General features: G+C 35.3%; 1 protein-coding gene across 1 annotated transcript; it reads right to left on the reverse strand.

The window, feature by feature from the left end:
* Positions 1-2445: 2445 nt before the first annotated feature.
* Positions 2446-17229, reverse strand: LOC129231637 (uncharacterized). Its single transcript, XM_054866001.1, has 3 exons — positions 15113-17229; positions 3319-3851; positions 2446-3270 (listed from the first exon to the last, which is right to left on the reverse strand). Exons 1-3 carry the CDS (start codon positions 17227-17229, stop codon positions 2582-2584), a joined length of 3339 nt encoding a protein of 1112 aa, XP_054721976.1. The 3' UTR covers positions 2446-2581.
* Positions 17230-17618: the final 389 nt, after the last annotated feature.

The following is a 17618-nucleotide window of genomic DNA, read 5'->3' on the forward strand; positions in this document are numbered from 1 at the left end:
TGCACTTGAATACAAATGTTTTAACACAGAAAAATATTTTGGTCCCCTTAGTTAGATGTTCAATTTTTTCCTCTGTATTTTGATATTTATCTAATATTTTCTCAATCAACCCAAGCTAAATTCTTTAAATAATATTTTCATGCACCAAGCACTTAGTTGTGTATTTCAATACATTATTATTATAATATAAGACTTAAAATTAATGTTTCTTTTATTATTGTATATGCTGCAGGAGATGATAAAAACAATGATTTGATCAATTCACTCAAGATAACAAGCCTTCAGCTATGTGGGGTGATATCTCAATAAAAAATAAACGATTTGATTGATCTGTTTTACTAGAAAAAAAAAAGAGTACTCATATCCGAACTTCGTTACTACAGTGACTGGAAAGAGCAGTATGGTATTTAACGATTATTTTTACAGAGTTCAGATTAGCAGACATTAGATTTAGTGTCTGGTTAATGTTATTGCTTCACTAATTTGAAGAAAAGTCTCCAAATTTAACGACTGGTGTGAATGGAAGTCTTACGCTACTTCTCCGTCTGCATGTTGCCAGACGTCTATCTGCAAAGCTTGTGAAAAACCTCTTCCATTTTGCACCAAAACTCACTACATTTGACTGCTTAAATTTGGCTTGTTAAAGCCAATTAGCAACATTTAGGGAGAAGTAAATAAGATGTAAATAAAATGGGTATGAACGTATCTAGAAGTATATTTTAAGTTAAACTATATTTCATGTTAAGTGGATCAGTCATGCTGTTTGCAGATCAGTGTGTCTTCAAGCTTACTGGTCCGGGGGACTAGTTCTTTTTTGCAATGATTTCTAAAGTTGGGGCAAGTTATTTTTATGAATAATAGGTTTTTCTATGAGCAGGGGGCATGTCATCGATCAGTGGTAAAATACTTACATGTGCAAAAACCCAAAAAACCTTTTCTTTTTTTTTGAATCAGGCCCGTAGCTACGTAGGGGGAGATGGGGTACGTTGGACCGGTTTCAATTATTTTAATAGGATTAATATTTTCTTTATTTTATTTTATGACCAACAAATAGCACCTATGGTCCTACAAATCCTATAATGAAATCACATGGTTGAACAAATTCTGTTCCAGAAAGTGTTACATATTTCAGTAGTCCTGAGTAATTTTCAGAATACTGTAACTTTATATTTTTTAATGGTTTTCATCAAGATTGCGGGGAAAGAGTTGAACTCTTTTCTTAAAGTAAGTTCCTTTAGTTCACAATAGTTGGAAATTTTTTCATTTTTTGTCAAAAAGAAAAAAAATATGACAGAACTTTTTCAGACCAAGAACGTGGGGTAGGTTGGTCCACCCGTGGGGTAGGTAGGATGTTGTTTAATACAGTCGGATCTCGATAAATCGAAGTTTATAACTCGAGTACTCCATTATCTCGAAGCTTTCATTGGGTCCCAAACTCTTGAGACTGTTGTAGAAACTTCTACCAATAACTCGAACTACCAATAACTCGAACGTTTTAGTCGGTCCCTTGAGACTTCGAGTTATCGAGAGTTGACTGTATTCTATAAGATAAAAGTTAAAATTTTCAATTTTTTATATTTTTTGTTATGTGAGCTTTAAAACATTCATCCATTAGTTTATTTTATGCATAGATGACAATCATAATAAATTAAAAGAATTTTATTAAAGCAGTAACTCACTTGAACTTTAAATATGTAAATTATTTCTGACAAATGCAAAATGATACTACAATTTCAGACAAATTGACTTTGTTTTATCTGATTTAGATACTGAAATAATTCTTGTTTAAAAAATAAGGTAGAGTATGTCCGAAATAAACTACAATTTTTGAATAGAAATGAAAATATTGTATACATCTCGATGAACTCGCCATGTATGGCACTTCAAGGGGATCAAAGTTTATGAAATTTATTTCAAAGATGATTCAATAGCTCATCAGCAGGTTTTTGAGCAATAGAAGACACATTTAAATTTGACATAAAAATTTATAAATATTGGAAAAGTTTATCGGTTTCTGAAGTTTTAATTGTTTTCCAATTTAGTTTTCTATGTTTTTAAATTTATCTCAATTTAGTTATGTAGACGGTATTGCTCAGATAAAGTCTAATTGTGTACGTGGATTTCTTTTTTCTGCCGGCTCTTTGCACTAAGTACTAAGAGTTCTAGTCATATTTCGTGATAAAATGCTGAACAATAGAAATATTCTATTCGATTTGAATACGAAAATGTGTCCTCATTTCTGGAATAACTTGTTTAATGAACTTTTTTTTTTCTATTATAGAATCAAAAAACCAACATGAGCAATATTATCAAGACTCGTTCACTAATTTACAATAAAATTTGATTTTCAATAAATACATAAGTGGCACTGTGTTTTTAATTCTAGTTTGCATTTTTAATGATATTTTTTGTAAAGCTTTGGTATTTTTGCGCTATTGGTTACAATTTCTGTTTTTTTTTTTTTTTTTTGCAATTTGCTGTTTACAATTAACGCGGAATCAATATTACTCTATGAACTATGTGAGTTCTAAAAGAATGGGAAAAAGCTAAGATTGCAATCGCTTTTTTGAGGCAGCATTGACTACAGTTGCTCTATAATCCCGCTGTCTCTAAATGATGGTGAAACACTCGGTGTCCAAGCACTTGTCTCCTGAAACTCTTCGGGCAGTAGTTTTTGATCGTCTGAAGATATCGACAACTTTTTTCGGTTAACTAGGCTGAAGGAAGTGCTGTTGGAACAGGCTGCGTATTCGAGAGGTTCGTAGCCATACATTGAATTACTCAAGGAAAATGTTGAGTTGCGTAATTTGTCAAGTATACCAGATGAATTTTTCTTATCTTGAGTCATATATGAATTAATTGTGCGCAGCTCATCAAGGGAGTGACTGTTAAACGTAAAAGTTGAAGGCAATTTCTCACTAGTTCTTTCTGATAATTTCGAAGCAATTTTCGAGTCTGGGAAGATGTCGGATGAGGAAACAGCATATGAAGTATTGTTTGGATTGGTAGTGTTATTATTCGAAATGTTAAGATCTACATAAACCGCAGAGTCTGGTGTTATATCCTCAGTAACACATGCACCAACTATCTGATCATTCATGTCACTAATATTTAATGCCACCTGAAGATTGAGATTTAAAGAGAACCTCGCCGATGAGGATCGCTTTACAACAGGCGAAACACTTTTCAGCATAATTTCATGTCCTTCTACACTTGAAGTTTTGTCGTCTTCCGTTTCGCTTCGATAAGCAGAACACATATTTAACGATCCTGGAGTTGTACAGGTTGGTGAGATTGGCATATCTGTTGAAGAGTTACTGTTCAAGAAAAATGTCACATCGAAACTGTTTGCTGCACTTTCCGAGCTACAAGTACTACCATATTTCTTAGTGGGTATGTCTGCAGCACTGGTTGATAACCCGCTTTTCAAATTAATTACATTACTCATTTGATCTGAAGAGATGTCGGCACTATAATCGGTTGTTTCAATCGACACTCGGCTCAGTTTTCGAAATCTCCCTTTGTACCCTCTCTGGAAAAACGGGGAAGGTGTATTTTGAACTATGTCACCTTTCAAGAGTGAATGAAAACTCGAACCTGCATTAGCTTTTGTTGAATCCGCGTCGTCTAAACTAGTATCAATTTCATTTGTTTTATCATCATCGTCGCTCATTTCCATAGGCTGCTCTGGATCGTTCGCTTCACGGAATCTTATAAAGCCGCCATCTTTGTACAACATCGATGTCGGCCGAAGACTATTATTTCGTCTGTCAGATGACAAAGTGAGTCTGTTGCACGGAGTTTCATCAGTATCTTCAAAGCCATCGTTTCTGGACAGCATTCCTTTAGATCTAATAATATTAAAGAAAAATAGATTAGCTATAATGCAAACTGAAAGACAATGGTGTAAAAAACTCACAAGTTTTCGTCTTCGGAATAAACCCGCAAACTAATAAGAAATCTGTTGAAACTATTGTTAGTTGAGTCTCGTGGCTAAGAAAATAATGCAAGATACAACACTGATCTCGGGTTACACAGATCCAGAATTTTTAATCATTGTTTGTCAATTTTATGAGAAGCAAATGTTTTAAGTAACATTTTTCTGCTTCCCCAAAGTTTGCCGTTATAAGTTTACCTATTTTTTGGTTTTGAGGAAAATCTAGTGAAAGATAAAAACACTTCTTGTCAGGATTCGGGCTTTTGGTTTGTTTTCAATCTATGCACAGTTGTTGGTACATTTTCTAGTGTTGGTTAGCGCACTGTGTGAAAGTTTATTATGGTGCATATTCTCATTTTTTTCGCCTATTTTTTACTCTAGCTTGTGTAAATACATTTCTGCAATTTTCAATTTCAGGGACCATAACATAAATTTTATAACACTTAAATTCGCTTTAACTACATGTTTCAGAACAGGGGAATAGGAACAGTGGGAGCTGTGGCTCAACCTGAAATATTTCTGACGGGCTCAGTTAACCCGGGGGAAACTTTCACATTACATGTGTTGATGGTACATTGTTTACCTCAAACTTGACTTTAAAAATGTAGTCTTATTTTCTAGGAAATTCACATAATAAACAATAAAGAGAGATGGGTGGGTAGCATATTTGGTTGTGCCTTCACCCTTTTTCTCATTTTTTTCAAATTTCTCATTGTTGTCCTCTCGACTAATTTTAGTAATGATTTTTAAAGTCGTGCCCTTTCGGTCTCCTTTAAGGGCGATGTCCAGGGCCGACTATGATTTTTAAAGACACAGGGCGCGAAATTTGTTTGGTCCAGCCTCCCGACTCCTCCTGCTTATTCTATACTCAAGCAATAAAATATTTTTATCTTGCGTATTAACACAGCTATGATAAATTTTAAGGCTCGACTGATGGCAATTTTTGGCAGATGGGCCGATTCCGATTGTTGACCGATTTTTCAAATTCGGTCGAAGGCCGATGGCCGATTATTTTTTGTTTCAAATGGCCGATGGAAACACTTTACTAAAGACGGCCGAAATGTAGGTTTCAAACATTTTTAAAGCATTCAGTACGATGTAGAAACCGATGGCAAACAAAAGAAAAAAAAGGGGAGGGGGAATAAATGATTATGATGGATAAATAGGAGATTCTGGCATATTTTTCTCTCTCTCTTGTTACTTCCTTTTACAAAAAAGGTAGTATTGCATTCGCGAAAAAATTTGCACTCAAAAATCGGCCTTAATTTCCATTTTTCTCATCCCCGAATGAATGTAGAGTTTTTTTTTTTCGATCTGACCACACGTGGAGATTTGCCTAGGAACCTACAGACACCCGAAATATCCATTTTGACGACCCCCGAGTTAATTATAACGAATTTTCTCGTGACGTCCGTATGTACGTATACATGTGCGTATGTGTGTATGTATCTCGCATAACTCAAAAATGGTATGTCCTAGAAAGTTGAAATATTTAAATTGCGTCTTTTAAACTTCACTGACGAAACATTTCCAGAGAGGGCCCCCGAACTTTCCCCGTTTCCTAAACGTCACTAGTTATACCTAAAGTTGCGTGTTCAATGTGGAAAAAATTTCTGGAGGAGTACGACCTAGCAACGTAACTCCACCGGAGATTGAGTAAAATTGCTTCTTAAAGACTCCAATGTTGAAATAAATTCTAAAGTAAATCACCAATGCCGTCTTCTCCTAACGTTCCCAAAGATAACCAATAACTGAGTTTTCCCGAGCTGCACACCGAAAAACATCCCCCCCGAAGAGAGCCTTTGGACCTTCAACATTACCTCAATTTTATACAGATAGTGTAAAATTGCATTTTTAAAATTTTATTTGTGCAGATTTCTGGAAGGAGCATTCGCTCCCCTAATTCGGAGAGGGACGAGGGATCACCCCCTGTAGAGAAAATTTCATATTGTTTAAACAGGTGTGTTTAAAAGCGATGGCTCACGCCCCCTCCCCCAAGTGAGTGTCCCCACAAAAACGAAGAAAAAGACCCTATAAAACAGTGACTCCCCACTTGAACTTAGGTTACCCCCCCCCCCCGTTGTTAGAGTTCTAGATCCGCCAGTGTCTAGAACAAATGGAAAATCCTGCTCCCACAGAAAAAAGAATTAAACTCTAATTCGTAACGCAATTTACATGAAATGATCATTCCGCTCCACCTGTAAAAAAAAATGCTTTAAATTAAAATCCGCATTGCAAATACAAAAGAAAAATCCTACTGTCACGTAGAAAAAAGAATTTAACTCAAGTACGTTACGCAATTTACATTAAACCAAAAGCGATAAGGTCCTTTCTCCATGTCATTATTCGTGAAATAAGGTGTATTAAGCTGAATACTCGTGAATAATCTCGTATATTGGAAAGTAATGCATTGTAGAATCCCCATGTTTTTATAATAAAAACATGAAGATGAAGCAGCTTTATTTCCCTGCAAAAACTTTGTCTTGTACTCAGGAAAACGAAAAGCTGAAATCTGAGTGAAACCAGTGGCATCACTACGGGGGGGGGGGGGCGGTCCGCCCCGGGTGTCGCCCGTCTAAGGGATGACACCCAAAGTGGAATTGCTAATTTTAGAAAAATATGAAGTTAAAATGCATTTTTAAGGCTGCAAATTTTAAAATTTTCTGGGGGGAGGGAACCCCCGGACCCTCTTCTTCTTACCCCCACATCATGAGGTGAATACTATATTCAGGATTAGGTTCATATTGTCAATACTTAGGCTTTGTATTGCCTTTCCCTCTGTTTGAGATACGTTTGAAATAATTGGGCTATCATATTCGTACACCCCCTTACTTTTTTGAGCTACTGAGTCTGGACGGCCTGCACATTTGGGTCTAAAGCAAGTTATATAAAAAGCGTTCAAGTTTTATTTGTCTTTTGTACCTTATCCCATTTAAAATCTCGTTATAACACAAATATAGTTGTTCCTGAAAATTGTACGAATTTCATGTCTACGTAGAATATCCGCCTTTTTTTTCGTTTGTAGGGAGAGGTGGGAGATACCTCAAGTTACCGCCTTGAGTGTCAATCATGCTAGGTACGCCACTGGTGAAACGTACCCATTTTCACGTTTCTTCTTATTGAAAGATAAAAAGAGAAAATTATACAGGGTGTTCAAACCAAACGTACTGAGTTTGAATAGTCGATTTTTTTAAACGAGCTGATGTGTGCATCACATGACTTCCTTTTACTCCAATTTAATGTCATTTCCCCATTATTCGCTATTTTAATGTGATTCAATATTTATTCTCTAAATATCACCAACAATGGCCAAATTGAAACCAAAAAAAAAAAAAAACTCCGCCAAATTTGTCGCCAAGTTGGCGACAAAACTTGGCGACCAAAAGACTGGCGATATATCGCCAAGTGTCCGACAAATTATAACGCCACTTGAGTTTACATCGAAATTAACAATGATTTCCCCCCAAAAAGGTGCAAAAGACACCCTTAGGAACATCCGAAAGCAACCAAAAGGGGAGGTGCACAACTAGACCCCACTACGAGTCTATGTACCAAATTTCAACTTTCTAGGACATACCATTTTTGAGTTATGCGAGATACATACGCACATACGCACATACATACAGACGTCACGAGAAAAGTCGTTGTAATTACCTCGGTGATGGTCAAAATGGATATTTCGCGTGTCTATACATTCTTAGGCACTTTTCCGCATGTGGTCGAATCGAAAAAAAAACTCAACATTCATTTGGGGGTGAGCAAAATGGAAATTAAGGGCGATTTTTGAGTGAAAATTTTTTCGCGAATACAATACTTCCTTTTTTGTAAAAGGAAGTAAAAAGGTTAAGCGTTACGAGGACAGTATTGACCAAATTTGGCAGCTGAATTCTTGAAAGTTTGTCGGCATTTTTTTTTTTTTCATGCGTTTGAAGCAACTATGCTTTTTACTTCCTTTTACAAAAAAGGAAGTATTGTATTCGCGAAAAAATTTTCACTCAAAAATCGCCCTTAATTTCCATTTTGCTCACCCCCAAATGAATGTTGAGTTTTTTTTCGATTCGACCACATGCGGAAAAGTGCCTAAGAATGTATAGACACGCGAAATATCCATTTTGACCATCACCGAGGTAATTACAACGACTTTTCTCGTGACGTCTGTATGTATGTGCGTATGTGTGTATGTGCGTATGTGCGTATGTGCGTATGTGCGTATGTATCTCGCATAACTCAAAAATGGTATGTCCTAGAAAGTTGAAATTTGGTACATAGACTCGTAGTGGGGTCTAGTTGTGCACCTCCTATTTTAGTTGCATTCGGGTGTTTCTAAAGGGGTCTTTTGCACCTTTTTGGGGGGAAATCATTGTTAATTTCGATGCAAACTCAAGTGGTGTTATAATTTGGCGGTCACTTGGCGATATATCGCCAGTCTTTTGGTTGCCAAGTTTTGTCGCCAACTTGGCGAAAAATTTGGCGATTTTTTTTTTTTTTTAAATCTGCTTTCAATGTGGCCATTGCTAGTGATATTTAAAGAGTTAGAGAGAGAATCCCATTAAAATTGCAATAATAGGGAAATAGCATTAAATTGGTGTAAAAGGAAGTCATGTGATGCACACATCAGCTCGTTTTATGAGAGTACAAAGAGAAGAATTGCGTCGCCGCAAAAGAAGACACAAATTGTTCTTTAGTATGCAATGCAGAATTCAAATACTTAATAACAGTGCGAAGAATGTTTCTAAGTTTATAATCGAAATCCACCCCCAGGATAAGAGCATAAAAAAGTGACACAAAACTTTTTCCGAGGCGGGAAGTGTACAGAAAAGGCTGCTAAGAGAGCTCACGAAGCTACTAAGGGAGCTCACGTGGAGGTGTGGTGATTTTTTTTATAATACCTTTGTTTGTATTAGTATGCAATTTTTATTATATTTATGTCAGTTTTTTAAAATGCTTTTAAACTCTCTGCTAAGTACAGAGATCTCCCAAAATTCAGTAAATTTGATTCGGACACCATGCATTTGAAATCAACAGTATACAATACAGTCGTCAATCGCTACTTCGCGCTTCGACTTTCGCAGCTTCACTACATCGCGGTTTTTTCCAGTTTATATATATATATATATATATATATATATATATATATATATATATATATATATATATATATATAACATAGTAATTAACCTTTTTTAAGCGCTTGTGTAAACTTTTTACTACAAAAAAATAACAAAGTATGGCTTTTAAGTAAGGTGAGCTCTTTTGAGGGGTTGTAGTTGTATTAACTGAGGGAGTGGAGGTATAAAATCTTCGAAGAAAGTGAAGGGAATCACTATCTCATTTTAACCGTTAAGCACTAACTGGAAAGTATAAATCACTGTATTATTGGTAGGGGATAAATACACTTGTAATGTAGATGGTGTTCAACAATATACTAGCTTTTTAAGTTTTTCATAGACTAGTAGTAGTGTGTAAGAACTACAAATGTGTGTGTGTAGTTTATTTCCCAATAATTAACAAAGTGATATTATTTTGTGCAATATACTGAATACTACAAATTTAATAGAGGCTAAGGGTGCTGTTATGTCTAGGGTGCTCTATCTTAAAAGCCTATTTAAATAGTCGTAAGTAAGTTTTATGTGCTCTGATAAGGAAAATATTCGGTTTATAAATACAGAATCCTACTTCGCGGAAATTCAGTTATCGCGGTAAAGTCTGGAACGAATTAACCGCGATAAACGAGGGTTGACTGTAATTCAAACAAAGTTCTACAAATGGATGGCAAGAGACCAAGAAATGTATAATTTCGGTATTGTCCATATACAGTTGACTCTCTGTTTAACGACTTTCTCTATTTAACGACGGCTTTTCACGGTCCCAGATGGTCCACTGTAGTGTTAAAAGCATTCTATTTAAGGACGTTTTCTACTTAAGGACGATTTTTTGGGGTCCCTTGAAAGTCGTTAAACAGAGAGCCAACTGTACTCTATATTTCTAAAGTATTGCGGCACTTTCAAAACTGAACATTTTTACTAATTTCTCGAGAAATAAGACACCAATTGTTCTAAAACATCTGTCACATTAAAAGGTATGCTTCAACTGTCATTTTCCAATAAAAAATAAAGCACCCATGCCTTTAGAGGACCCCCAGCGACAAATAATGAAACAAAATATCTTTTCTTACATCCTTCATCGTAAATAGCAGGGAATAAGCGGTAAGTTTCTGAAGTTAGTTTACTAACCATGTATAATTATGTAATAGATTTTCGTAAAAGTATAGTCGAGCCCGCATAATGGAATATCGGATAATGGAATATCCCGCTTAATGTAATAAAATTCCCATGTACTACACCGTTGGTGTGTGTTATTTTTATCCCGGATAATGGAATATTCCGCTTATTAGAATATTTTTCCCTGGCAAACTGCCTATTCCATTAAGCGGGCTCGATTGTATCACCTACATTCACGAAGACATAGGTACTTTTTTCAAAAATGCGAATTTATTTGCAGGTTTTTGGCTCATACCACAGTTTTCCGCCAAACCTAACTAAACATTTTGAAAGTTTGGGACAAAAATCTTAATTTTTTTTTTCAAACACCATTATTTACAGCAATTATTTTTTCATTGCGCATGCGTGAAAGATAGCAATTGAGAACTTTTAAAATTTCGTAGTTAACTAGATGTGGCTACTCTAGAGATGTAAAATTTCCGGAAATTTTGAAGTGGTGGAAAAATTGGAAAAAATGGAAATTTTGATTTTTTTGTGAATAAAATTAAGGTTTCTTAACAGCTCTGTGTTTCTTGGAACATATAAGGGGTTAAGCATTAAAAAATATATGCTATCCACACATCTTCTTTTTCTGTTTGACAGAAAATACACATAAAAGTAAGATTAATTAGAAAAAAAATCCTTTTTGTTTTATAACTGAGAGCTTTCATGGTCAAACACCAGAAATAAGTCAAGTCGTCATTCAACCAATAATATTGGGTAATGTATGGCAAATCATAACAATTACATTTTATATTTTAGATTGACTTTGAAACTTGAAATATTAATTGAAATTTTCGACTTTCAAATATGATTGATATATTTTTTTTTTTTTTGAAAGAAAAATAATACAATGTTAATGTCTGAAAATGAAAGCAGTTGAGTTTTGATTTTTTCCAACCAAGTCTAAGCCCAAATCAAAACTAAATTGGTTTTTCTGAAGCTGAACCAAAACTTTAACTGGAGTTTCAGTCATTTATCTTAGCGCAGTAGTAAAAATAGTCATACCAGCACTTTTGAACAAAACTGAATTATTAGAACCAAGTTGTTCTCTGTTTCGTATTTTACTTAATAAATAAAATGTTTCAGGGTCATTTTAATCAGGAACAATTTTTAAAAAAAATTCTCTAAAAAAAAGACATCTGAATCAAATATATGGAAGAGCCAGACTTTAAAGCACAATATCTCAGCTTGACCCCAACTGCAAATTTCACTTTTTTGTTTAGCACGGCAGTATACAGGGTACGGAAAAAAAAATAAAATATATATATATATATATATCAGACAAAAAATGTATTATCGAATGGAAGAAACGTAATTTCATTTTATTGAGTGCCTAATTTATTTTTGTTTCTCACTTTATTAGAAAATAGTTTACAGTATATTTCCTAGTTTATGCATTATTTTTCGGTTTTCTTAAAATTTTAAGCAAGATACCTGCTATTTTATGTTGTTTAACCAAGTAGAACGACAGTTCGTTTGCTTGTTGTGCCTCGGCAAACAGCATTTAAAACAGTATGCCGTATCAAGTAGCTTGGAAATGATAGTCGATGTCCGGAAAGTTGACAAAAAACGAACAATGAACATTTGAGTTAATCGTCAGGTCGTCCAAAAGTGAGTTCAATGAAATCCTTGGGTTTCCACGAGAGCAGTCGTTCGTAAGATGGGGATTTGTGACCGATAGTGCGACTAAAGGAAAAAACCATAGACATGGGAAACGGTTCCCATGTCTATGGAAAAAACAGCTCAAACAGAGAAGTTTTACGAGTTCCAAAAAGTTCAGGCATTCGTATGACTCTATAGATGCCAGAAGCGTTTCAGACGGGCCGCAAGTCCACGCTGAAAGATTATACTTTTCACTGATTTACCATTGAACCAGCTCATATAATCCAGAACAATAGGAATTGGTCTGTAGACACGCCAAGCACCTTAGAAAATGTTAAATATCGCCAAAATCCGAAGTCAGGCTTGGTCTGTGATGGAATTAGAGCACAAGCGAAAAAAAAATCTCTAGTTTTTTGTGGATGAGGGCCGTAAAATGAATCAAAAAGTGAACCAGAAGGATATTTTAGAAGTTATTGTACTTCTGTGGGCCTAAGAGCACTTTTGCAATGTGGACTGGACATTTTTCTTTAACTCCACACCGATTTATATGGTCAAAAAGACGAGTGGTGCAAGCAACATTGCTCAATGTGATATCTTTTGAGTGGATACTTTACTCGCTAGACCTCAATCCCATTTATTACACTGTATGGGCTATTTAGGAGTCAAAGGTCTACCCTAAGTTAAGCTTGAACTTTCTAAACGAATTGCTTATAGGGAATAGGATTGATTAAAGAACTTGTGGCCCTTGAATGAAAATTTCAATAAGCAGTTTCATCTCTATTACTGCAAAAGGCTGCTAGTTTGAAACCAATTAAATTTATTGATTGCTAGATTGCTAAAGGTCTGCTCATATTATTATTTTTTGTGTTTTGTTAATTTATTTATTTTTAATAAAGTTTCATAGAAAATTGCTTGCCCCCTCCCCCCCCCCCTTTTTTTTGTGCACCCTGTATATTTGGTTTGCACAGTCAGCAGAAACATAGTTTTGTGGTTAAAGTTATGCTTATTTGTTTCATGAAGAAGGAAGAAGAAGGAAATTCTTTACTAAGGTTATTGGTTTAAGCTTTTTTGCAAAACGTATTATTAAACTTTTTTTGATCTGTATTCATACAAAAACTTGCATTAAGGTTAGACAGTATTTTAATATAAAACGGGGGGGGGGGGGGGGAGATGGCCTCAGAATTTAAGTGTGAGAAATTTCTAATCACTTTTGACTAAAAATTTCAATTAAAACCCTGAAAAATTGAAAAAAAATCTTTTTTTTTTCTATTTTTACGGAGTGGAAATTAACTCCTTCAGAAAAAAACGTTTTTTTTTTTCGTTTTTTTTCGGAAATTTTCCGGTTTTTTTCCGATTTTTTTCATCTCTATGGTACTCATAAAAAATTCAGTAGAATATCTTTAAAATTTTAGAAAGATATCGATGATCTAATGAACTGTATTTTAATGATTCTCGGAAGCGCGATGGAGCATAAGGGATTTTTCACAAATGATCTGTTTATATCATGAATCACATACAGCGATTGCATGCAAATGTTGCCAATTTGCGAGCGATCCCTAACGATTCGTCACCTTTCCGAGAACAATTGAAGTTAGTCTTATTATGTCGTCGAAGTCATTTTACGTTTTCATGACATTCAACTGGAAGCTTTTTTTATGAGTAGCCACTTCTAACTGACTACGAAATTTTGAAAGTAATAAATTGCTATCTTTCGCGCATGCGTTGTGAAAATTAATTGCTTTAAATGTTCATATTTCATGAAAATTTTGAATATTTTTATTTCGAATTTCAATACTACACTATCTGTCAGGGCGGCTAGATAAGCCGTCTTCGGCTGCCGCCTCGACCTCGCCACCTACGGCGGCTTGTGTAACCGATCTGCGTCGGATTGGTGTACACCGCCGTTGACGGTGTACTTAGGGGGCATCACCCCTCTCTTGCAGCCAGCGGTGGGCACTTCTGCTTCGTCGCCTATGGCGGATCGTCCACCCACAGTGTTGCAGATTGGTGTTCACCGCCGAAGACGGCATACTTTAGGGCCTTCACCCTTTCTTGCCAAATGCAGAGGTCTATTAATTAGTGTCCAGTACATTATTTTTTGGGGCGAGGCACCTCTAGAACCATTTTATTCCATTCAAGGCGTCCCAACTTTACCATTACCTCGAATCATTCAATCACTTCCGCTTCAAACAGAAAAAGAAAGAGAAAATATAAGCCATGGGAAAATATGCCCTTATTTTGTAGCGCCGCCCACCTCTAGAACCATACCAGTGCCCTAGTCTGCCGCACCTCTTAACCGTTAACTCAAACCATTCAAAGATTGAAACACTTCCGCTTCATGTAAAAAAAAAAAAAAAAAAAAAAAAGAGAGAGAGAGAGATAGAAGTTACAAGCCTCAAGAAAAATAGGCTATAATTTTGCTAAGGCGAAAGGTGACCTTGGGAAGAAGATCTCAGTAGAGAATCTGACACGCTGCCAATTACTGATCATAGAGACGTTTTTGCGAATTCAATTTTTAATTAAAATATCTCTGTTAGTTAAAGTCGCAGAAAAACGAAAGTTACCTAAACATGATGTCCGAAAAATTACGAATCTATCGATGCCCGATTCGATTGTCATTTCTCTGGCGTTCGGAAAATGTTAGCGTGACATAGATAAATACATTGATTCATTCACTCACTTTTTAATATATAAGATTTCTCTCGTACCCTGTCAAGTGTTCCAAAAATTTGGTGAGTCTGCGTGTTATAAGCCCAAAACCTGAAAATAACATTTGTGTTTTTGAAAGAAAGGTCTATAACTTCGTGAATGTAAGGGATGTTTTTACAAAAACCTGTAAAATTACTGTACGTCGTAAGTAAACTAATTGCTGAAATTTACAGCTTATTCCGAGCTATTTATGATGAAAAATGATCAAAAACCGTTCTTGGTTTCATCCATTTTCTGCTAGCCTCCTAAATGCATGAGTGGTTTAATTTTTATTGAAAAATGTCCAACCAAGCATACCTTTTGTGTGACAAAAGTTACAGAACAATTGGTGTCCTATTTCTCGAGAAATGCTTTAAAATGTGACTTTTTGCAAGGGATGCAGTTTTTTTTTTTTATCCGCCACTGTATATATAAGAGGGGGCTACAGGAGAGTGTGGCCCCCTCATAGAAGCCAAAAGTCTTCTATGAGGTTTCAGAAGCATAAGGGGTCGGAGAATGCATAAGGGGCCAAAATTCCAAGGAAGTTGAGAACCCTTGATTTATATGAATGTTAATTTTGTCCTGATCTTTGTTTGTAAGGAAAAAGCTGAAATCGACTCACCTGTAGTAGGATAGTAGAGAAAATGCACTAGCATAGTTAGTATGCCTTCCGCTGCTTGACAGTGCTTTCAAGGGTAGATCAGCAACTTTAGCTGAACAAGTTCTGAATGTTGGCAAGGAGTTTGTCTGTAATCTGAAGGAGTTGTTCTTCATACTAAATTTTAAGTTGTTGAAGCCTTGAAGATTAGCGTAATTGTTCGTATGAGCTTCGAAATCTACAACTTCTTCTTTATGAAAGGAGCTGCATGGAAGCCATCTTAAGATGCTATAAAATGTATTGTTTGATATTTCGTAATGCTCTTGCGGCTGCGTGGCAATGAATGACATAGTTACACACATCGCTAACTCTAACACTCGACAAGACAACTGGTATCCCCACCACAACCAAACGTCTGTTAAATTGGATTTTGGATGCATTCCATTCACAAACATAATACTATACGGGATTAAACAAGAAAGTAACAACTGAAAAATAGCTGTCAGGAGCAATAAATTGATTGCAATACTCAGTGTCGGTTTTGGTAGCTTTTTAGGTAATAAAGCCCCATCGATGTGTAATTTTGTAAATGTCACTCGAGTCATTTCTCTTTGTTTCCTCAACCCTCTATAACGTAATTTTTTGAACATAGCAAAGTAGCACACGGAAGATAAACTTGACCAAGCAATGATTAATATTTTGCAGAACAATAATAAGGCTTTTGTTTGTTGAGAAGTACCAGCAATTGTTTCTATTGTTACGTAACTTACAAAAAGCATGATTATTACGATAGTTAAAGCGAATGGTTTTTGAAATGTAGGAAGGAACAATCGAGTTTTCGTTGAATCAAGGAAAAAGAACATTAAAACATTAAAACTTGCGGTTAGACAAAGCATAGGTCCATGCAGAAGTATTCTTGATACCAAAACGGGATAGCTTGACTTGAAGTTGTAAGGATCATAAAGCAAGTATAATGACCTTAGTACGCAAGTTAAGCAAAGAATTCCATTGATTGGAAGATAATAGTTAGTTCTTAACAGAGGATTAAAAGTATTGACTCGTAGGAGACTAATAAAAGAATAAAATGCGTTGATTAGGAACAATGATCCTGTTATGTAACAATGACAGTCCCAAGCTAAGCCAAATATTTCTCTAGCTTGTTCTTTCCAGTTATTATCAAGATGCAATGATTGAAGCAAAAACGTTTTATGGGTTGTGTATATTTCCTTCTTCTCGTTTTCTTTTTCATTTACCAAATCCCTTTCTGAGGGAACATTAGGACCATGAAATGGAGGATCGTTCATATGAGAATATGGAGTTGTTATTGGAACGGATTTGAATGAAATAGGATCGGTTTCCATTGAGCGTTTGTTAATGACCTCCTTAGTTTCTGATCTACCAGTATGGTTCCCTTGCTGCAAAGCTGAAGTTCGTTTCATCTTCTTATCTGTCAGCTGAAAACCATGATTTCTTCTTCCTGCGCCTTCATAATTTCTGCGACTGTGAACCGTTCTCAGCGTGTGCTTTGAAGGGATCATTTGAGTTGCTTCTTCACGATTCTTAAACTCACTTTCATCTTGTAAAGTAGCATCGTTTGTATTTTGTTCTTGGAAATCATGCGTCTTTTTTGTTTTTGCTATTGAAGAATTATTTTGACCACTTCTTATCGCTCTCTGCTTATCAACTTCTGTAGAAATAGATTCTTTATTCCTCATGTCCTCATCTAAAGCGGAAACCAAATTTTTTGAATTACTAATATTTTTGTATTCCTCTAATTCCATTTTTTCTGAAGCGTGTATGATGTTAAAAGCAGGTAGAAGATATTTTGATTGAGTTGCTTCAAGTTCTGTATCATTTGCGTCATTCGAAATCTTAAAATGTTCTAATCTTAATTCTTTAATAAGTTCTCTTTTGTTTCTGGTTTGCTGCTGTCCTGCCCGCCTATTAAGGACAGCATTGTAAACAGTTTTGAATACGATTCCCTGATCAGGCGTGATTTGATTGGATCGTGTTTTTCCATCATATGCTCCGTCCGTATCCTTAGCAATCAAATTGCTTGGGTTCGTGAGAACGTAACGTGAATCAGATGTTTCGGTCCGTACAGTCACCCACACAAATAATAAAAGAACGAAATGCAACATTCTTTTAGATAAAAAAACACATTCTAGAGAATTGTTTGACTTCCTACGCTTCAGATCATTTTTACATGAAAATAAAGCACTTTCTCAATATCTCAAAGATAGGTTAGAAAATTTCTGCATTTACTCAAAGGTATTTTCTTTCTTGTTTTACTTTGGAATAGAGTATCTTAATTTTATACTTTTGTTTTAACAAACCTTTTACTGTAATTCTTTTACTCCTAAACACGTTAAAAATATGCTTTGAAATATTTAATGAATAAAATTAATTTTTTGAGCTTTTTTGTTCTTTTACATGTTTGATAGCTATAAATAGTCGAATGTCAGCTCAATTCAGAATATGTTTCAAGAATTAAGCTTCTTTAATGAAGAGTTTAAAATATTTATTACCG

The sequence above is a fragment of the Uloborus diversus genome, chromosome 10 (genome assembly GCF_026930045.1).
Source record: "Uloborus diversus isolate 005 chromosome 10, Udiv.v.3.1, whole genome shotgun sequence".
Classification (NCBI taxonomy): Eukaryota; Metazoa; Arthropoda; class Arachnida; order Araneae; family Uloboridae; genus Uloborus; species Uloborus diversus.

What these genes read in the sequence shown, in the direction of transcription:
- LOC129231637 (XM_054866001.1), bottom strand. Translation starts at nt 17,229, where the DNA reads ATGTTGCATTTCGTTCTTTTATTATTTGTGTGGGTGACTGTACGGACC. An exon ending in TCTCTACTATCCTACTACAG is followed by an intron (nt 3,852 to 15,112) that starts GTGAGTCGATTT and finishes TAATATTATTAG; the next exon opens with ATCTAAAGGAATGCTGTCCA. An exon ending in TGTGACATTTTTCTTGAACA is followed by an intron (nt 3,271 to 3,318) that starts GTAACTCTTCAA and finishes GTACAACTCCAG; the next exon opens with GATCGTTAAATATGTGTTCT.